The sequence below is a fragment of the Solanum stenotomum genome, chromosome 8, assembly GCF_019186545.1.
Source record: "Solanum stenotomum isolate F172 chromosome 8, ASM1918654v1, whole genome shotgun sequence".
Lineage (NCBI taxonomy): Eukaryota > Viridiplantae > Streptophyta > Magnoliopsida > Solanales > Solanaceae > Solanum > Solanum stenotomum.
Window position 1 is genome coordinate 23,044,743 of NC_064289.1, and position 22,805 is coordinate 23,067,547.

General features: G+C 32.7%; 1 protein-coding gene and 2 pseudogenes across 1 annotated transcript; all 3 read left to right on the forward strand.

The window, feature by feature from the left end:
- Positions 1 to 1,374: 1,374 nt before the first annotated feature.
- Positions 1,375 to 6,645, forward strand: LOC125874971 (AT-hook motif nuclear-localized protein 3-like). Its single transcript, XM_049556019.1, has 5 exons — positions 1,375 to 2,199; positions 3,415 to 3,518; positions 4,847 to 4,978; positions 5,905 to 6,066; positions 6,141 to 6,645. Exons 1-5 carry the CDS (start codon positions 1,845 to 1,847, stop codon positions 6,426 to 6,428), a joined length of 1,041 nt encoding a protein of 346 aa, XP_049411976.1. The 5' UTR covers positions 1,375 to 1,844; the 3' UTR covers positions 6,429 to 6,645.
- A 3,154-nt stretch (positions 6,646 to 9,799) lies between these two features.
- Positions 9,800 to 12,599, forward strand: LOC125874972 (purine permease 3-like; annotated as a pseudogene).
- Positions 12,600 to 13,880: 1,281 nt separating this feature from the next.
- On the forward strand, positions 13,881 to 22,244 carry LOC125873621 (purine permease 3-like; annotated as a pseudogene).
- The last annotated feature ends 561 nt before the right edge of the window (positions 22,245 to 22,805 follow it).

Here is a 22,805-nt window from a genome sequence, read left to right on the forward strand (position 1 = left end):
CCTTTTGTGAGTTTTGACCAGGGAAGGAATCTTTAGGAGCCTTAGATCTTGTGAATTAGGGATGTTCAACCAGCTTATCAACACAGATCAGTTCTAACTACATGTAGAAGAAAACAACTCAAAGACAAATCTGTTAGTTTTTATTCAGGACAAATAATGCAAGATATCACATAGAAGACATATAAACACATAAGAGTTGTTTCGTTTGAGAACATGTTAACCCACGAATAATGGGGGACTGATTTTTTTGAATAAGCAGGAATTTGCTTGTTTTATTTTGAGGGTAGTGACTCAGAGATGTCAAATTGCATTGAGCTAAGGTCTTCTTGCTGCATCTCTCGACATCTGTTGATGTGAATTCAATGTTTCCTTGTAGAATGAAAGGGGGGAAATAAAATTTTTAAAAGATAGGGGTCGGGCCTTGAAAGGCTGCCTACGTATCTCCCAAGGAGAATTCAGGCCCTACGTAGTTCGAATACCAAAGAAAATTCTCGTTTTCATTCATTCATTTGATTAATTACAAGGAAAGTGAAAAGAAAACATCCGATAAGACTCCTAAAACAAAGATTATGCCTAGAAATTCACCTATAAGCCTGCACTTTAACCATTACCAGAATGAGCATCTAATAATTAACCTTAATTTTTCAGTATCAGTTAAAGTAGATATAAAGTACTTCCTCTATTTAATCTATTTATCTGATTTTTACTTGATATCAAATTTTTAAAAATACTTTTTAATTTTATAATGTTAAAATATCACGTAAAATAAAAATTAATTTTATCAAAAATAAATTCTTTTTAAATAAATTAAAAGTAAAAATAAGATAAATAGATTGAAATGAGGAGTATGTTTTTGCCTCTCCATCTCCAACATTTTGAAAGAGGTTTAAGGATGCTGGGATTCTGTGTTCAATTATGAAGTCCCACAAAGACAATGACGCAAGATGCGGGTACCTTCTGACTACTATAAATTGCACATACTCCTGCATTCTTGGAATATCTTGCAATATTTCACTATATATATATATATATACACATCCTCACATTTTCCACTCTAAAATTTCTACAGTCCTTTTGTGTATATTTTGACAACAAAATGTCAAGAGTCTTAAAAATTTACTTTACAGCTTTGAATAAGTATTTTCCTTTTTCCTTTTCAGAAATAAAAAGGAAATTTCTAATTCTTTTATATTTTGCAATATTTAAAGACTCATTAATCATTTCATTTATTAATTATTTAATTTCCAAGACGGACGTGAAACCATTTACTTAAACAAAGTTAATACTTTGAATTTGCAATTTAATTTAAAATAATACAGCTGTTAGTTATATTTTCCATATTTTAAATTAAATTACTCAATTTACTATCTTTTTTCCCAATTTTCAATCTTTTATTTTCTTCCTTCAACTTTTTTTCAACCAAAACCCTAATTTCACAACTTCTCAAAAAAACATAAAAAAAATTACACTCTTTTTTCCATTTCTGAAAATTAGTAGCTCTGTGCTTTGCTCTGCAGTGGTAGAAGTTTGTTTAGTTGGTGTTAATTTTTTGTTTTGTTTTGTTTAGTTGGTGTTAATTTTTTGTTCTGTTGTATTTTTATTTGTGTGCAAAGAAAATTAATCAATCTTGCTGTTTTAAGTTTTCAGTTCTTGCAAAAATTTGATTTAAGGGGTTTTGGTTTTTTTACTTATTTGATTTTTTGTTTGCTCTGTTGTGACTTATTTGGTAAAAAGATTGTATTTTTACTGTTGTTTGTTGCTCAAAGGAAATTTTCTTGATTTTCTCTAATTAGGGATTTGGGATTTAAGTTGTTAATTGTTTTCAGGGTTTAAGGGGTTTATGAATGGAGGACAAAGAAGGGGTTAATAGTTCTGGGTTTATAGTTAAAAGTAATGAATTTTCTGAAAATTATAGAATGACCCCAAGTAATGAAAATGTGAATGGGTTTAATGGAGCAATGGCTGCAGTTATACCTGCAACTTCAATGAGTGTGGCAGCACCGTCTACGGAAGGGAAGAAGAAGAGGGGAAGGCCTAAAAAATATAGACCAGATGGTTCTTTAAATACTGCATTATCACCAATGCCAATATCAGCTTCAATTCCACTTTCAGGAGATTTTTCAGGTTGGAAAAACAGTGGAAGCCGCCCCGTTGAATCCTTTAAGAAGAAGCAGCAAAAAATTGAGCTTGGAATACCAGGTAACAATTATAGAAGCTTGAACAGAGGTGTTATGATTTTTGATGTGTGTAGTTTATCTTATTTGAATGGTCTACACACTGTCGAATATAGTTATTTGTGACTACTAATATACACAATGCTGAATTTGTTGGTGTAGAAAGTTTTTTTTCTTCTGAATTCTGTTTTGTTCTGCATTCTTTTTGTTCAATTTGGGTCCCATGTCTAAAATGGTCTCATTCTTTGGCATTTATGATGCTGAATGAGGGTATATTTTTCCGCATATACATTTCAGTAGTATGATGCAGACAGTAGAGCATAGCACTTGGTATGAATTTTAATAAGCTTTTGTGGTCACACTCTTGTGTCTACCGAATTTTTGCAGGGAACATGATGTGAAACAGAATAAAGAACTACTCTCTCCGTTTCAATTTGTTTGTCAGTGTTGGTTATTTTGCAAGATGGAATGAATACAGATTTTGGAAATAGGTTGTGGTTAAAACTATAAAGTTTATTTTATCAATCTAATAATTTTATAGTTCACTGCACTGCAGTAGAAATGAACAAAGTTACTTAATCAATCAAATGATGCTATAGGTCACAACTCACAACACTGCAGTAGAAAATTAGAAATGAATAAAATGATGTAACAAAGCATGGATGTCATGCAAGACAATGTTCTGTCATCTACTATCCTAGAAGAAATTCTGATTCTGATGTCATAGATGTTATTTGAACTAGAAAACTAGTAATAACAATGGAAATATTTTACTCCTCATTGATGAACAACTTTACCCTGATAAAAGTAATATCCTTTTACTTCCTGATATTTCTCAAGAGAGTTCTTCAAATTTTAATGATACCAACAGGTGCCTTCAGTGGCAGTATATTATAGTTTATGCTCTCAGAGTTATAACAAGAGAATCATCAGTATGCAATACTTAAAAATATATTTCATCATTAAAGTATGCATAAACTAGAATTTTCAGTTGACAGAGAATAAGCTAGAATCGGCATCGGGAAACTAGAATTCATGTGGATGAGGGAACTGGTTAAATAAAAAAGGAAAACAGATTGACTTCTTTGTGAAATCCTGTTTCTGAAGTAATCTATCTAGATATCTTGTTCATTTTATTTGTAGGAAGCTTGATATTATTCGCTTAACTGCTCAGTTTTGCATTATCTTGAAGGTTCAGGTTTGTTTGAGCTATTATTGAACTTGTATTTGATTTCCTTAGGGGAAAGGGTGGCGTATTCTGCTGGTGCAAATATATCACCACATGTAGCATACTCCGTTGGTGGAAACTTTACACCGCATGTGTTTACTGTTAATGCTGGTGAGGTATGCCTTTACATATCAGTGTTTCATATGTTCTTACTGCAATATTACTACTTTCAAAAGCTTGCTTTATATTCAGGTAGCTTTCTTTATAGCCATAAACTTTCACTGTGTCAAGAAATGAAATTGCTTTCTTTCCGCACCATTAAGTTACCTGTTGAACATCAAAGAACTTTTGGATCTAATTAGCTTCTTGTAACCATGTCTGCACTTCTATTTCCATGGCTTCGTCAAATGTGTTGTGGACAGTAGCAGACTAGAGAAAAGAGGCATATTGTGACACCTATGTATGTCTGTGTAAACATATATATGTGGATGATTAAATTAAAATAGGTAGGCTCCTTCCTCCTTGCGTCTTTCTTTTTCCATATGTTGAGAGAGATGGGAGGGTTCTGGCTTTCTGCAATCCACTTTATCCATAAAGCAATACTATAACAACAACAACATACCTAGTGTAATCCCACAAGTGGGGTCTAGGGAGGGTAGGTGTATGCAGATCTTACCCCTACATTGGGAGTTAGAGAGGTTGTTTCTGATAGACCCTCGGGTCAAGGAAAAGCAAAACAAAGCAGTTTGGAAAAGAAATAACAGAAGTGAAGAAGACACGACAAAATACTAAAGATAGCATGGCAAAACATTCTGGAAAAAGGAACTGTGACTCCAACAAAATAATACTATAATCGAAGTACAAGAAACAACATATAGCAGCAGAAAAACAATACTGTATATAATGTAAATATCCCTTTTCTATTGAGGCGTAATTTGAACTCAAATTAATGTATTGGATTTTGCCTTGTTCTAATGCTAGTTTAGGGCCATGTAGCTGGATTCTTGTGGTTATTTTACACTGCTGAACTGTAATGAAGTATATGATGGTGCGGGCAGGGCGGGCAGGCATAGACATCTCAAGGAAAAATTCAGATTGCCAACTTTTGGGAAAAAGGGAAGTCACAGAGGACAATTAGTTAGGAGATTTGATAATTTCATGGTGGGAGAACAAAGCATTTTCCTATGCTGATTTCTATCATTTTTTAGATGGAACTAGTGCGTGGTTTCCGATTTCAGCACGAGAGAGGTTTTGGGAGTATGTCCTTTAAGGTTGAAAAACACCCAAATCTCATAAACGTGAATGCATGTAAAATTTAGGAATTGGTGACCAAGGTCTACTTCCACCATATGGGTTTGTTTAACTGGTACTTTAGGTTGATTTGTCTGTCAGAAAAAATGTCAAGTTCTTTTATTGAAATTTATTTCTGTTCTTTCATGGCTTTTGTACTAATTTGATTTTATCAAATATCAAAAGGATTTCATTCTTGAATTCTATCTATTAGGATGTTGCAATGAAAATTATTTCATTTGCTCAACAAGGATCTAGAGCTATTTGTGTGCTGACTGCCAATGGTGCAATTTCAAATGTTACACTTAGTCAGCTTAATTCTTCTGGTGGAACTTTGACCTACGAGGTATGAGCCCTTTAGTTCTACAATCTTTTCTCCATGCATGGATGTGGTTCATTTGTAGTCAATTCTTTGCATATATTGTATATTCTATGTATTCTTTTCATGCAATAGAGCGATTGCTTTCTGCCTGATCTCCTCCTTGTCTTCAAAAAGGTAGAGAAATGCTCTGCGGGTTGGTTTGAAGGCAACTTACGTTAGGATTAATTATGCTGAGATTAGTTAGATTGGGATTGGTAATTGACTGTTTGGTTTGATGTATTATAACATGCATTGCAAAATTTCTATGAAGAAGTTGTTTGTTTACAAAAATAACCCCCCCCNACCTTATGTAGTAGAAAAAAGAATTGAGGTACTTCATGGCTATTTTTGTCATTTTCATTGTTTTATCCTGGGATAACTAAATCCGTTACTATTATTTGTGGTATAACTTATCCCAGGATTAGTAGCCAAACAAGGTATAAGAGTTAAGACAGTACTAAATTTTTATCCCAAGACCATCTATGCTTGTCCAGCATACCAAGATACCCCCAAGTGTTTGGGATCTGGGAATTCATAGATCCATACAGCCTTACGCTGCATCGTAAAGAGGCTGTGCTGCTGTCTTGAAGCTCTGATTTCTTTTTGCCTTGTACATACAGTTAATATGGAGAAATTTATTGTTTTGCCAAGGCACTCTGCCTCCTCTTGTATTTTTTCCCCTGCAGTTTGAACATTCTTGTATTGGTAACTGCCAGTCACATGTAAAATTTTGAGTTCAGGCATCCTTGCCCTCTTTGGTGGCACATACTACTTAACTTCTATTGTCTATATAGAGAAGTATCGTCCTTTTACCTCACGTTAGAACCAATCCAATGAAATAGTTGTAGGTAATCTTTCTTTCTTAGATGCTGCCTTCTAACTTATGGATGATGATTAAATGCTTTCTGCAGGGTTGTTTTGAAATTCTCTCTCTGACAGGATCGTATATGTCTAGTGATACCGGAGTAACAAAAAGCAGATCTGGTGGGATGAGTGTGTGTCTCTCAGGTCCTGATGGTCGAGTTTTTGGAGGTGGCCTTGCAGGTGTATTTATGGCAGCTGGTCCTGTTCAGGTTAGAATCGAAGTACTCAATGAACTTAGCTCAACTTTACTTGAAATACAATCTGAACAGTTTGAGTTCATCAGGTTGTCGTTGGAAGCTTTATTCCTGGTCACCAGCAAGAGCAGAATCCCAAGAAGCTAAGGTTAGAGCATGCAGCTACTCTTTCAACTGCTATTCCCACAAATCAAATTTATGCAGAACGAACTGATGGAGCTTACACTGGGCCAAGTACTAATTTTACTTCTACGATTCCCTTTCCTGGTGATAACACAGTATCACTGAACTCCATACATAACTCAAGAATCTCTGCATTAGAAAACAACATTTCTATGCCTGAAGAGGAATCTAACGAGCAAAGTCCATCATCTTAATTTAATCTGATGTATTATGGTGTATTCCTGTACCTTATTGGCATATTTTTTTTTTGGCCTAGTTGGAACTTTAGTCTTACCATCCCCTTGTGCGCTAAATATTGAAGTGTAGGATGTACTAAGGCATAAATTGTGTCGATTTTTAACCTAGAAGTTACACTTTTTGTTGGTTGGCATTGGACTTTCGGCCAGTAGAAGCTGTTATATTACTGTTTTCTGTCTTCTGTCTTCTGTGATATGATGTGGAAGTTGTGCAAGTTTTTGCACGAATTACTCACAACATATGGTGATACTATATTCGAAATAACGAGAGAAATAGGTAAAATTTTCATAATAAACGCATCATAACATGAAATTAGTGTGAAATTGAACTCCTTTAGTTAATTTTTTTAAAAATCTTTTTATAATATTTTTTTTTGAGAGTTTTAAGCTTATTTTGACTTTTACCTTTGTGTTCTCACCTGATTATTTCCTGAAGTCATGATATCCATATTATTCGTCTTATCCGTCGATTAACCTATTTTTAAGTCATGTTAAATTTGATCAAGTCTGATATTTTATTTCACACATTTTTTATCTATTCATATACAATACGACCTACCTGTTTATCACTGCATCTGCACCTGCTACCAAATGTCTACATTTGATTGCAATATCATAAGTTTCGTTTTACAACAAGTCAGGAGAATTGGACAAGAAATTATTGCAGAATAATCACCCAAGATTGTGATTTTAGATGTTTAATTTATTGAAAAGCAAATCAGATAATTATTTAGTGACGGAGGCAGGATTTCATTGGCCTAAAAAGTTGAATAAGAACAAAAGCTGGCATAAATCATGCGTTCTAAAACTAATCCTTATACATATATGACCATGAAAGGTTCTAATAAAAAATTAGCGACTCCACCTGCCTATTTTATTATGCATGATTAGTTACTTTAATCATAAAATGCTCATGATCTATATTCAATTGTTGCAATTTGTTTTTATGCCTAGTCATTCTTGCAATATACAGGATAATATAGTTACGTAACTAATATAATTAATACGTTTGTTCGGGCAAAAAATAAAATAAAATATGTAGGATACATAGATATACACGTTTTTTGTTCTGTCAAGAGGGGTTTATGTTCAAGTGATAAACATCTTCCATGCACCTCTAATCCTAAGAGCTAAGATTGTGGGTCCGAGACTTCGACTCATCAAGAGAGAAAAAAGAAGAAGCTCGAAGGGAGAAATAAAAACAACACTAAGATGATGACATTATAATAAAAATAGCTTTTAGCGGCAAAAATATGCACATTAACAAAGAGTGTTAAAACTTTTATCGACATTTGTTAATTGTTCTTGGATCCAATGTCGATATAGCCTTTAGAGACATTTACAAAGAGTACTAATTGCCAATAAAATATATATATTTAACGACAATTAAGCTATTTCCATTAATTGATTGCTGGTAAAAATCATTTTTGGTGTAGTGGGATACACCTACAACATCAACATACCCAGTGTAATCCCATAGAGTAAGATCTAAGGAAGGTAGAGCGTACAAAAACCTTCTCACTGTCACCATGTCTCGAATATACCCATTATTAATCCTATCCCTCCTAGTGAACCCACACATCCATCGCAAAATCATCACCTTCGCCACCTTAATCTTCTTAATGTGAGAGTGCTTGTCTGGACAACACTGTGCCCCATACAACATAATAGGTCTGACCATGAATCTGTAGAACTTGCCTTTAAGTTTAGGTGACACTTCTTATCACACAAGACTCTGAATGCAAGCCTCCATTTAATCAACCCTGCACCACTATGGTGAGTGTCATTCTCGTATATCTCTTCATCTCCAATAATAGACTCAAGATACTTGAAACTATCTCTCTTTTGGATGACCTATGTATCTCACTTACACATCCGTTTCATGAGTCATCTCACTCAACTTGCACTCCATGTATTCAATCTTGGTCTTGTTCAACCTAAACCCTTTAGACTCTAAGGTTTGTCTCCAAATCTCCCACTTAGTATTAACTCATTCACGAGTCTCATCAGTCAAAACTACGTCATCTGCTAAAAACATACATCACAACATCTCACCTTAATTTTGCCAAGTCAATACATCCATCACGAAGACAAATAAAATAAAGGGCTAAGAGTTGATCCTTGGTTCTACCCCATCAAAGTAGGAAAGTGTTCTGAGTCCCCTCCCACTATATTTGGCTCCATACGTTGTATTCTAGGTGTTTTGATGATCCTCACAAATGCAGGGACTCGGTCCCTGGCAAAGTGCTCTCGTCCAAGTTCAAAATGGTGTACAACTGTAAAGCTATCTTGTCAGGATGTTGGTAAAGCGTCAGCATACTTTACCAATAGGAACGGATGAGGTTGTTTCTCCGTTGGTCCACAAGTCTTCTTGATTGATATATTCAAAGTGACAAACAACTTGAACATTCATTCATTCAAAGAGAGAGAAACCAAGCTTCAAAATACAAAATATACAGCAAGAGACCTGATCAACTGTAGAAGTGCTATCTGTGTGTGCTGTTGTGTTTGAATGCTTGTATTGAGCTAAACTTGTAGGATTTGTTTCATTCTTATAAGAAACGTTTCAAACTCGTGTATGAATCAGTGTAAGAACATTGTTAGACTTAACTTTGTGTCTTACTATTTGAAGTCTATATTAATTAGTGATAGTTAATATAGTGGACAATGAATGCATTGCTTAGGCTCAGTAAGTAATAGGCATATTGCTTAGTGTGAGGTTAAGAGTTTAATCTCATTGGTGTAGTTGAAATCTGTATTCACTTTTGCTTGGAGATTAGTGAAGGCAGTTGAAAATCCTGTGTGTCAGGTCGTGATTTTACTCCCTTGAGTAAGGAGGTTTCCACGTAAAATCTCGTGTATCTATTTTACTTCTAGTTATTTACTTTCTGCATTTTAACTGTATAAAGGACCTGGTCCTTTGATCTAGAGTGGACGCATACATTTCAACAATTGTACATGTTCATAATCGATCCACATAAATACACCTCTAGCCTGTACAAGCACCTCCATATAACTTTTCTAGAGAATTTATCGCAAGTCTTTTCTAAGTTGGTAAACACCATATGTAAGTTCTTTTTCTCCCTATACTGATTCACCAGTCTCCTGAGATGAATAGACTATGTAGTTGAGCACATGGCCATGATAGTACATAGAGGAACTTTCTTATGTAATCATTAGCCGCACAGGTCCCATATTGTGGGCCATTGGACATTGGTCACACATAATACACTCCGTATAGTATATGCCAATAGTCACAATAGCTAGCATACTTTATAAATGAGTAATGACTAGAGAAAAAGAACTTCAATCCTCCATATATAGGAAATTATAGAACCTCAAGTAAGCTAAAAAAATGAAGAAAGTTCTTCTAGTCATCAACTGTATAATTCTAGCTGTAGGAACCTGTGGTGGCCCTTTGGTCATGCGCCTTTACTTCATTAAAGGAGGCAAAAGAACTTGGCTATCAAGCTGGCTACAAACTGCTGCTTGGCCAATCAATTTCATCCCTTTAGTCATTTCCTATTTCTATCGTCGCAAAAATAACAATAATAATAATAATAATACCTCCAAGCTCATTCTGATGACTCCCCGAATTTTCATGGCGACTATTGGGATCGGAATCCTTCAAGGATTTACAAACTATTTCTACGCTTATGGCATAGGAAAATTACCTGTCTCCACTAGCGGACTTCTTTTTGCAACGCAACTTGCTTTCACTGTCTTCTTTGCTTTCCTTAGAGTGAAGCTGAAGTTCACTCCTTACTCGGTAAACTCTGTGTTTTTGTTGACGATTGGTGCAGTGGTTTTGGCTCTACGGTCCGGTGGTGATCAACCGGAGGGATAGCCAAAGAAAGAGTATATATTAGGATTTATCATGACCCTGGCATCTGCTGCATTGACTGGCCTTATTTTTCCTTTGGTGGAGTTTATATATAAAAAGACACAACAAACTATCACTTACACATTTGTATTGGAGTTTCAAACACTCTATTGCTTTGTTGCTACTGTGCTTGCAACAATTGGAATGATCATAAACAAAGACTTTCAGGTCTCTCTCTTTCTCTTCCCTCAATTTGAATATTATGTTCATATTTATCAGACAAAATCAGCCCATAAAACATGATTCATTCATTTAAAAATGGGGATCATGATATATATATCCAGTTTGAACTATAAAAATCTTTTTAAATAAAGAAATATAGCCAACTAGGTACTCAAAAATTCATAAAAGAACAAATAAAGAAATTAAAATTTTGGCACAATCGATTTTTTAGCCCATCTTAATCCCACAAATAACATTTGACCCATCATTCAGTCTATTTTGAAAGACATGTGTCATATTTGTCATTACACTTTTTCTCAATTTCGCCAAGTATACTTTTAGATGACAGATATATGTCATATTCAATTTTTAAAGGTCAAGATTATATTATAACCATAGGTAAGTGAACAAATTTTTTAAAAACTATCCTGCAAATTTGATAAGAGCAAAATATTTCCCACAAATTTGATATTCAAATATTAAAAAGTAGAACATGAATCTAACGATATTCTTATTTAGCGTGATAAATAATACTAGTCTTCAAAAATATTTTGGCATTAAAATAATGTTTTCAAAATTAAAAAAAAATAAAATAGAAGAAGTAGAAGATGAAAGAATATATTTTAAAAACATATTTTTTTCTTTTCTTTTCCCCTTCAAACACAGTAGCCACACTTTTTCCTAAACTTTAGAATTTTGATATTTCACATCTGTAATCTTGATACATCTCGTCTTTTTATTTATTTATTTTTATTTCTTGCTCTTTTATTTTATGATTTTTGTCGATATTGACAAATTTTTGCCTTCTTTTTTGTTTCTCAGCATAATATTTCAAGAATAAAGTTTATTGGCATAAGAAAATATTTAGTCGATTCTCATCTTAAATACTGTATATATAGTTTAATATTTAAATAAAAAAAATATAAGAAGAAAATAATGATATTTGTTGGGGTTATTTGCCCTGATTTCTTACCATANGAATAAAGTTTATTGGCATAAGAAAATATTTAGTCGATTCTCATCTTAAATACTGTATATATAGTTTAATATTTGAATAAAAAAAATATAAGAAGAAAATAATGATATTAGTGGATATTAAATTAATGATGAATATTTTGTTCTTATTGAAGAATAGTTTTTCAAAATTTGTTGACTTAACTATGTTTATAATATTTATTAATATAATATAATTTTGACCTTTAAAAATTGAATAGGACATATGTCTCTCATTTAGAAGTGTATTTGACAAATAGAGGAAAAGTGTAATGGAGGGGAGCCAACTCCCTAGTAATATATATAATATTTATGTAACCAAGTTACTTTAATTTATATTATGTACATTTATATAATAAAAATAATTGGTCATTTGGTAAATACATTAAATAATTTGCTATAATATAGTTTATATTTAGATCGAAATAACAAGGTATGCAGAAGCCGATAAATCATACAGTAAAAAAATCGAAAGATATATATATGCTTAATAGTAATTTAATATGGAATAAGGGCCAACAACAGATCTCAATAGTTATTTTTCACGAATTTCATATCATAACTATTTGTTATTTTTTCACCTATCTAAATTATTACTACGATTCAGGGAATACAAAAAACACATTGAAATGCGCAATTAATATGGGTTCAAAATTTATATGAAGGATTTGTATATAAGGGTGTAAAACATACTATACTTGCCAGGCAATTTCAAGGGAGGCGAAAACATTTGAACTTGGAGAAGACAAATATTATATTGTGATAATATGGAGTGCAATTCTACTTCTTAGGGTCCATTGGAGTTATCTATTCTGCTTCTTCTTTGGTATGTGGCATTTTAATATCAGTTCTACTTCCTCTCACTGAAGTTTTAGCTGTTTTCCTTTATGGCGAAAAATTCAATGCAGAAAAAGGAGTTTCTCTTGCCCTTTCTCTATGGGGATTTGCTTCATACTTTTATGGTGATTATAACAAGACAGAAAATAGTAATCAATCACCAGCAATAGAGATGATTGATAAAACTAATTGTACCCCATGATTATAAATAGTGTTTATTAAACAACTGGAATTGATATTGATTGTGATAATTAGATGTACGTAGACTTGTGCATTAGTACTTTTTTTGAATTTTTTTTTCTTCACTTCTCGGGTTATTTGAATTTCCCTCTTAATTTTAAAGAGATTGAAAATGAGAGCAAATAAATTTAAGAAACTAATCTAATCTGACAAATAAAATTAAATAGATTAGTCGTCACTCGTCACATGACTAATTCAAAAATATACTTAAATGAGTGGATGTGCTCCCATAAAAATGTTAGCTTTATAAAGTTGTCAAGGATCACCAAATGTAGGGGTGTACATAGCCGGGTTGGTTCGGATTTTTCAAATATCAAACCAAATCATTTGTGTCGGATTTTTAAATTTATAAACCAAACCAAACCAAACCAATAAAACTCTGGTTTTTCAACCTTGGGTTTTTTCGGATTTTTTCGGGTTTTTTGGGTTTTTTCGGTAAAGTATTCATGCAAACATATAATTTACTTGTACTTCAAATATTTCTTTAGTCCTACTAAAATACAACTATCTAAGATGTTTTTTAAAAATATAACACAATATGATATGATTAATGACACTAAAATATCCAACAAAAATAATAATAATGAAATCGCGTAAAACAAATATTGCAAATTAACAAGTCATAATGAAAATGATCATAATTTAAAAGTACTAAATCATGCTAAAATTAAGTTTAATAAGTATTAGTTACATGACTAAATATTGAAGGAAATTAAAATTAGATTATGTATGTTAATTGTCTAAACCAATGTAAAACCAAAGAACAAATATTCAATATTATTTTCATTCTTAGTGCTAAATTGATTTTCTTTTTGCATTAGTATTAATTTGATTTTGATTTAAGCTTTATTATAATTACCAACATCTGTGGACTATAATCTTTATTGGCCCATTCATAATTCTAAGTTTCAAACTTGAAATAATATATTAAAAGATAAAAACTATGAAAAAGTATAAGAAATATTTAAAAATTACATCAAAGTAAATATTTTTATGTATAAAATAAAATTTTAAAATTATATATCTAATGTCGAGTTGGTTTGGTCTCGGGTTAGTTTTTTTTAGTTAAAATCAAACCAACCCAAATATAGTCGGATTTTTTTTTCAAAACCAAACCAAGTCAAACCAAATCACTAGTCGGATTTTTTTTCCGAGTTGACTCGAGTTTTGGTTCGATTTTCGGTTCGATTTTGTACACCCTAACCAAATGTAAAAATGTTATCCAATTTCCTATCATCAAAGAATTAAGTTAGTATTATAGAAATTCTAATGGACTAAGGTTGTAATTTGTAGCAATGGACAAACCCCTTCGCAGAGCTTGGAGCTCTGCTCTGATGGGGTTTGTTAGGGGGGTGTACTCGACAAAGCCCTTTTCCCACAGGCCTAGGTGGTTTCCGATCACACCTCCCAGTCCGCCTAGTCCCGAGGTGTTCTTAACTGACCCATCAATGTTAAGCTTGAAAGTATTGTGGTCTCCAACTGACATGAATGGTCGATTTGGAGTCTCTTCTTTTCGTGTTCTTAACAATGATCCATTGGAATTTTGTGGCTTGGGAGATTGTATCTCTTGTGTTTACCCCATCTTTTTTATTATTGAAGGTGTTATAGTTCCTCTTGCGGTGTGAGAAAAGCCCACTTTACTTCGGAATGCCAACCTCCCTGAGCTTAGCCCTTTACGACCTTTTCCATTCATCGGAGAAGACTACGTCCCAGAGGCAGAAAGGGATCAGGATTCCCCAGCTCAGATAATCATTGAATTTCCTGTCCTTGAGATCTTTCCACTGGTCANGGTCTCTCCGCGGCGGGGGCGGGGGGGGGGGGGGGGGGGGGGGGGGGGGGGGGGGGGGGGGGGGGGGGAGTGCTGCAGCTCTTGGAGGCTAATTCGTTCTAGAAAGTGGTGGAATTAGGGGAATTGAAGAAGATGTGGTTTATATCTTCAATGACATTGCTACAATAGCTGCATTTGGGTTCGATGTTAAGGCCTCTTTGCTTTAGGGCATGGTTGGTAGGCAGTCTCTTGTGATACATCAACCAGAGGAAGGTCTTCACTTTGTTTGGGGCTTTGGCATTCCAAATCCATTTGAATTTCTCATTTGGTTCAAAGTTTTTAATCTCAATGGTTGCTTTTATGTGCCTGTAGGGAGTATTTATTGAGAACATCCCGTTAGGAGCTAACCTCCAGGCTATGGTATCCTCCTTTGTTGCTTCGATAGTAGGCCTGTAGGCTATGATGATGGTCTTGATATCTTTCGGGATGGTGAATGAAAGTCTTTCCAGGTTCCAATTTCCATTATGGTAGACTTCCATGACTGTGAGGTTGGTTTCTGCCTCTAGGAAGGGGCCATGAATTATTTTGCCAATGGCCCTCCAGGTGAGGGATCCACCTACAATGATGAACTTTACCTTGTCCCCCTTATGGACTCTCCATTCAGTTGCATCAAGAACATTTGGTCATAAATTAGGGAAGAATATTTAGCCAAAAAGATGGGAAAGAAGATATCGACCATAAATTAGAAAAAAAAATCAAACCGTAATTAAGCCGCACCCCAATCAACATTACTTTAGATTTCAACTCTCCCATGGCCCTTATTAGTTTAGATCATACCTTGGCTACCCTTGTGTAGATTTTGTAAGAAATTCATTACTATCAATTGTAAATGGAAATATCTCTTGCTATGTTTTGTAATTATGGTTCTTATTTGCTATATATAGAAAAATCTTCCTATATATATAAAAAATGATTCAAAACATATTTTAACTATTGCTGAAATTGTTACTATACACTTTAATTTTGTAGGAATCCTATGACCCCGGACTAATTTTTAGTAAATTATTAAAGCTATTATCAACTTAACGAGGGAGTCCTAAGACCCTGAACTAATTTTTAGTATATTATTAAAGTTATTATTAGCTTAGGTGAACAACCAAGTAACCACATCGTAGACGTCAAAATTTTATGGGAATCTACAAGACGTGTTTAATTTCAATTGGACTCTACAAGATGTGTTCAATTTCAATTGGACTCAACAAGACATATTCAACTAGGGTTCTTAGAGGCTACTAATCAATCCTAAACCCTAGCTTATGCATGTATAAAGCGTATTATATTCCCTTAAAGAAGCATCTCGGAAATTCCAGAAATTTATGGGATATTCATAAATATATCAAGATATGACCTCCTACTTTTGAGAAATACGCCATTAACGGTCCTCAAATGATGAAAAACTCTATCATGAAGAAACCTTAAGAGAGAAGAATCAAGGGAACAACTAGATTTGTACCCATATTGATTTATCAATAAAATAGTCTTATTTCTTCAGATTTTACTTGTGGTTGATTGATTTATCGTATGTTTAAAATTTGTTGCAAATAAATCGGCGCACCAGTGTGACCAAATATGCCCTTCATCTCTTCTCTCACAAAACAAACCTGCAAATCTGAAGTCGCCAAGGTGGAAGCTCAATTGGGTACTTCAAGTCTCGTCTTTAAGTTTCATCAAGTCTATACTCCGATAAGCCATGAAGTATAGAGCATTTGTAGACATCGAAATTTAATTGGACTCTATAAGATGTATTCAATTCTAATTGGATTCTATAAGACATGTTTAATTTCAATTAGGGTTCTTGGAGGCTACTAATCAACCCTAAGCCCTAGCTTATGTCTATATAAAGGGTATTATATTCCCTTAGAGAGGCATCTCGTAAAATTTCATAAATACATGGGATATCCATAAAGAGATCAAGAAATAGCCTCCTACAATTGCGAAAAATATGATATTAACGGTCCTCGAATCATGAAAAAATCTAAAGAGAGAGAAGAATCAAGGGAGGCAAAAAATTGTACCCGCACTATTTATCAATAATATTCTTGTTCCTTCAGATTTTATTTATTTAAAATTTATTGTAAACAGACTTACAGTGAATATGTTAGGAGAAAATTAAAGCAAAATGGACCCATTTTTATTTTCTACATGGTGTTCCACATCATTTTGTTTTTCATTAAATACCCTAGTTTTAAATATCAATATAATTTAATTTTTTGCTAAGAAATATATACACATGTCGATTTGAATTGAATATTTTTTAACAAGTATAACTTAATTATTAATTATCATTATAACTTAATTATTAATTATCATTATAACTTAAATGTTAATAGTTTTATTTTATTTTACTTTTTTTTTTTTTCGTTGAGAATCTAGCCATGACGTAGTTGTACAGACGCCGGCTATCAATAAGTCGCATGAACTACTAGTGGTACGATCATCCTCACGATCAGGGGCAGACCCACATGTAACTATTTGGGTGCTCGAACACCTATTAACTTCGATATAAAACTATTTACATATATAATAATTATTTCTTCTAAATCAGAATATATACAATGTTCAGCACCCGAACAAATCTCTTGATGAGTGCATTGGTTAGAGACCATTTGAATTAGCTTAAAAAAAGTAGTTTTAAAGTCAAAAATAAAAAGTCAAAAAATAAAAAGTAGGGGGTGACCTATTTTTGGTTTCTGACTTATTTTAAATCATTTTTTTACCTTGTCAAACACTTCATAATTTATTTTAAGTCATTTTTGATTTATTTTAAGTTATTTTTTATATTTGTCAAACACTTTTAGAAATCAAAAACTGATTTAAAAGTAAGTTTAACCGACTTTTAAGCCAATCCAAATGGGCTCTAATAATGCCTATAAAGGCTTTGTTTTTAGAGGAGGTCAAGTTCTATTCTCGCTTTCAACAATTATATATATATTTTCTAATTTCCTCTTTCTCTTCCAATATAAACTCTCACATGTTTTACTTTTTTTATACTTAACTTTTAATCATAATTTCATTTAGTTTTATGAATTTCTTGTGACATGATAAAATTAAAAAGTCATAATCAATTATTTTTTTTATTTTTCTTAAGAAATTTTGGCTATTTGGTTAAGAAATTCTTTAAGCTATTTTTTTTTATAATGACAATATTAATCTTATTTTTTTTTATTAATGTTTTAAACATCGCATTTAAATAACTATGTACCTATACTATGTAATTTATAATAATTTTATATTAAAAGAAGTGAGCACCCACAAATTGAAAATTCTAAATCCGTCACTGTTCACGATACCATATACCTTCCTCAGTCACAATAACTATACCATTACCATCGAATTGCAAACCCCACTACCATCAAATTTTTATGGTGAAGATGGAAATCTTCATCATTACATCGCTATTCATCAGAAAACTTCTCCATTACCACCAAGATGACAAAGAAGATAACAAAATTTCGGATATGTAAGAAAAATAATAAACGCTCATTGTCGAAAAAAAGATTTGTTACTCGCTAAAAGTAAGATTCATTTTTTTTTTTGAAGAACTATTAAAATTTTGAGATAAATCTGAATAAAAACTACAAGATTGAATTAAGATAAGATAAAAAAAAATATTGTAAAGAAACAAACAAGAGAAGAAAGCTCATCAGAATTGGTGTGAATAGAAAGGGGGAAGAAGGGGGAAATCTTGAAAAGAAGACATACATACAGTAATTTCCAAAATTGAGAAAAAACGTGAACAGAATAAAAAGAAAAAGAAAAAGAAAAAGAAGAAAGATAGAGATAAAAATTATAATTTTAAAGAGACAAGACATAAAGTCACTACTGAAGTTATCTCGAATTTTCAAAAAGACACTTTAACTTTCCAATTGTCATAATACCTCACTAAACAATATTGAACATATATTATTATATCATTTTTCGATCAAGATTTTAAGAAGCAAGTGTGTTCACACACCAATCATTAGATGACACGTGTTAATTTAATTTAAAATGTAATTTTTTTTTTCATTTTAAATTTTTTCTTTATCTTTTTTTTCTCTCTCTCTCTGATTTTTGACTTATTTTAATTTTGATTTCATCTTAAATTTCACCTTATCTTCCACCTCCCACTTTCAAGTGATCCATCCCTCTATTTTCTTTCTTTTTCTTCACCTCTCACCCTCACCCCACCCACCACGTCAAGTTGAAACCCACTCCCATTTTTTTTCTTTTCTTTTCTTCGTCTTCTCCGATCAAATTCTTTATAGAATTCATATTATTTTTAGACTTTATTGAATTATTGATAACAAAATTAATTATTTTTCTAAGAAAATTTAAAATTTTGAAAGTATCATCAACTACTCCTTTTCATATAACTTTAAACTTAGAAATGATAATCTTAAAAGAATCAATGAATTCTCCGAAAATTGAAAGAACTTAATTGAAATCGGATAAAAAATATTATATGATACTTCCTAATCATCTTGAAATCTAATGGGTTTATCAAATTGTTCGAAATATAAGAAAGTATTTAGATAAAGTTTTAAAATTAAAGAGAGTAAAACTAATAGTAGTAAAAATAGGAAGGTGAAGTTGTGGTAAAAATGGTGACGTTGAAAGTGAGAAGTTTCAATGGATATGACAATGAATTTTTGAAGAAGAAAGAAAAAAGACAGAGAAAAAATAAAAAGGAGAAAAAATTAAAATAATAAGAAAAATAAGAAAAATTATATATTATAGTAAAATACTTGTAAAAATAAAATTATATTAGTTATTTTAGGTTGCTCACTCTATTTGAGAGAGTGCACACCCACTCTCTATGTCAGGTGGGCGAAACATGATGTAATAATATTGGTTCAAAATTGTTTAGTGGGGTAATAGGACGGTTGCAAAGTTAAGGTGTCTTTTTGAAAATCCGAGACAACTTCAGTGGTGACTTTATGTCTTTTCTCTAATTTTAAATCATGAAATATACATGTAGCGATGCGTGCATATCGCCCCTTCACAGTACATAGGTAGGTATGTCATATTCAAGGGGTATATATTCTTTTTAAATTAGTTCAGAGGTGTCATAGGATTCTCATAAAGTTAAAGAGTGTAATAGTAACAATTTTGATCATAGTCTCTTATAAACATTCGATCCGTCTATCTTAAATATGCATATCTCACTTTCTTTTTAATCAGTTTAAAAATTCATTTTTTTCATGTCTAATAAGTTTTGTTCTTACTTGCAACCTTATGACACACTCTTTTATAAGAATGATACGACATGTTAATATCGTATGATTTAAAAAATATCTTTTGTATGTTATAAATCCTTTTAGGATCTTCTTGAAAAGCCATTTGATAAAGAAATTAGCGCAATCATATCAAATCACAAGAAGTACACGTTGGTAAATAGGAAGCAACAAAATGAAAGGTAAATAATGAAAATTATATAAATATTAAAAAGTTGAACTAAAAAAATAATATAATAGAAATAAATTTAAATTTCAAACAAAAAGGAAAACAAAAGTAACCATGTAATTAATTACGTCATGTAATTATCAACAAATCTTGCTTCTCTCCGAAAAATTGGAGACTTATTTCTCTGCTAATCAAGTACTCCCTCTGTCCATCTTTACTTGTCCACTATACTAAAAATAAATTTCCAACAATACTTGTCCAGTTTAAAAAATGAAGAGATAATTTACCATTTTGTGTCTATTTTACCATTGATATTAAAGGCCCGTTTGGATAGACTTATAAAAGTAACTTATAAGTCAAAACCTAAAGGTGAAATGTTCTGGTGGACCCTTGTACTCGTATGAGTTTGTATTTTGAACCCTTCTACTTATTCATTTGTCATCTAAACCCCTGAATCCATCGAAACACAATATTTTAAGCACTATTTTTGACTTGGCATCCTATGTGGCAGTTGATATCAAAGAGCGTGTATCACACGACTATTAGGAGCGTAAGGCCCTTGGAAAGGGATCTAAAAGTCACATTAGGGATTTATAAAGCCATCATCTTCTCAATTGCATCTAACACCATTGTTGGACCAAATTTGAGATTTTTCTAGCTTCTTTTTCGATCCTCTGCCCCCAAATTTTTCTTCTCTATTTTTTCTCACCATTACACTGCTCTCTTTATCGTGCATTTTCACTTACTTTTTTCTTCAATATTGGTTGATCTTGTTGTATTCTTCTTCATCAACATGAAAATTCTTTTTTGTTAGAATCCTATAATCTAATCGAAATCATAAAACATATCATTGAAGGCATAACACTACTACAAAAACATCTTACACTAACGTTAGGCACAAAACAAAGTAAAATCCCGAATTTTTTTCAACAAAATCAATGTAATCGACTAAACCCCAAAATTAAACAAAGACACAAACAGAAGATGAAATCCAGACTAAACAACAAATAAATTGAAAACCCTACATTGATAAGTTGAAAATCAAACAAAACCAACAAAAAAACTCAAATAATTTCCCACATTGACTCCTTGTTTCAGTTATCCACCACCCAAATGACCCATGTTTCAATCCTAAACCAAACCCAATATAACTGCCTTCTTCTCCTCCTCCACACCTTCTCTGATCAAACCACTTTCGTTCTCACCATCTCCAACAAGCTTCAACCGGCAGTTATAAGTGAGAGACAACAACAACAACAAAAAAAAACCAAACCACCCAACAGATCCCCAATTTTCCTCAATGCCACCAGTCACCACTTAAATCCCAATCCAACAAAACCCAAAATCAATTTCGAGCTCCGAGGAGATTGTGAACAACCAAAAGTCATTTCGACGTTTTTTCTTCAATGGAAAGAGTAGAAGAGGTTGGGAAAGAAAAAGTGCTAGGAAGATGAGAAAGAAATGGAATGAGATTGTGATTTGTGGGAATGGGGATAGCTATGACAGTTGCAAATAAAAATTGAAAAAAGAAGTACAGATACATTAGTATAAAAGGGAAAGGATGACATGGAGTGGCTATATATACAATTGTCATTTTATAATCATACATGTCATTTTATAAATATTTTAAATATTATGTGCCAAGCGTTTGTGATACACACACTGATGAGTAGGAAAAAATGGGTTCAAAATGTTGTATTTCGATGGATTCAAGGGTTTAGATGGCAAAGTGATAAATAGAAGGGTTCACAATACAAACTCATACAAGTATAAGGGTCCATCAGACCATTTCAAGTAATAAGTAGACTATATCCTACTTTTGGCCACTATTGGGATTGGAATCCTACAATGACTTTCCAACTATTCCTATTCTTATGGCGTAGCCAAATTACCTGTCTCCACTAACGGACTTCTTACTTCCACCCAACTTGCTTTCATTGCTTTTTTTGCCTTCATTATTGTGAGGCTGAAGCTCACTTCTTACTCCATCAACTCCGTATTTTTGTTGACGATTGGTGCAGTGGTTTTGGCCCTACACTCGGGTGGTGATCGACCGGAGGGAGAGACGAATAAAGAGTATATATTAGGGTTTGTCATGTCCCTAGCAGCTGCTGCATTGACTGGCCTTATTTTTCCTTTGGTGGAGTTGATATATAAAAAGGCACAACAAGCTATCACTTACACATTTGTATTGGAGTTTCAAACAGTGTATTGCTACTGTGTTTTCAACAGTTGGCATTTTGATATCAGTTCTACTTCCTGTTACCGAAGTTTTAGCTGTTATCCTTTATGGCGAAAAATTCAATGCAGAAAAAGGAATTTCTCTATGGGATTTACTTCATACTTTTATGGTGATTATAAAGACAACAAGAAGAGAGAGAGTAGTAATCAATCTCTGGAAACTGAGACGATTGATAAAACTAAGTGTACCCCGGCCCGTGATTGAAAAGGCTTCTTATAATTATTACATACCAAGATTAACATATACAAGCTTGTTGTAAATATATTATATTAACATGCATGTCTATAACTTCAAGATGTAATTCCATCATTATGTGCAGTAATACACAGTCCTCCAGTTTGATCTCCCACACCTCATTATCTTCCCTATATTCTGAAAAGGAACTCATGTTTAAGGCCACCTTATAACTACCCTCTTGTAATAGTATAATTAGGGATATGATAAGAGATCAATGAATAATATACTTGAACACTTTAAAGAATAAGAAATTTGTCCTCTCTTGTCTCTCTATGTATTCTTATCTTGTTTACTTAATGTTTACAACAAAACTGTTGTATTGCTATCTATTGGATCGATGGAAATGACATTGAGCTTCTCTCTCGCTCTGCAATCCTTATTAACCGAAAATGTCATGTGAAGAACAAGGATATCCCAAGTTTCTTGATAGTATCTATGTCAGTGACAAGGGTAAAATTGTTGAAAATAAATAATTACTTTAGAAGTAGGCATATATTGGTGATGATCTCAGGGCCGACTCAACAACAT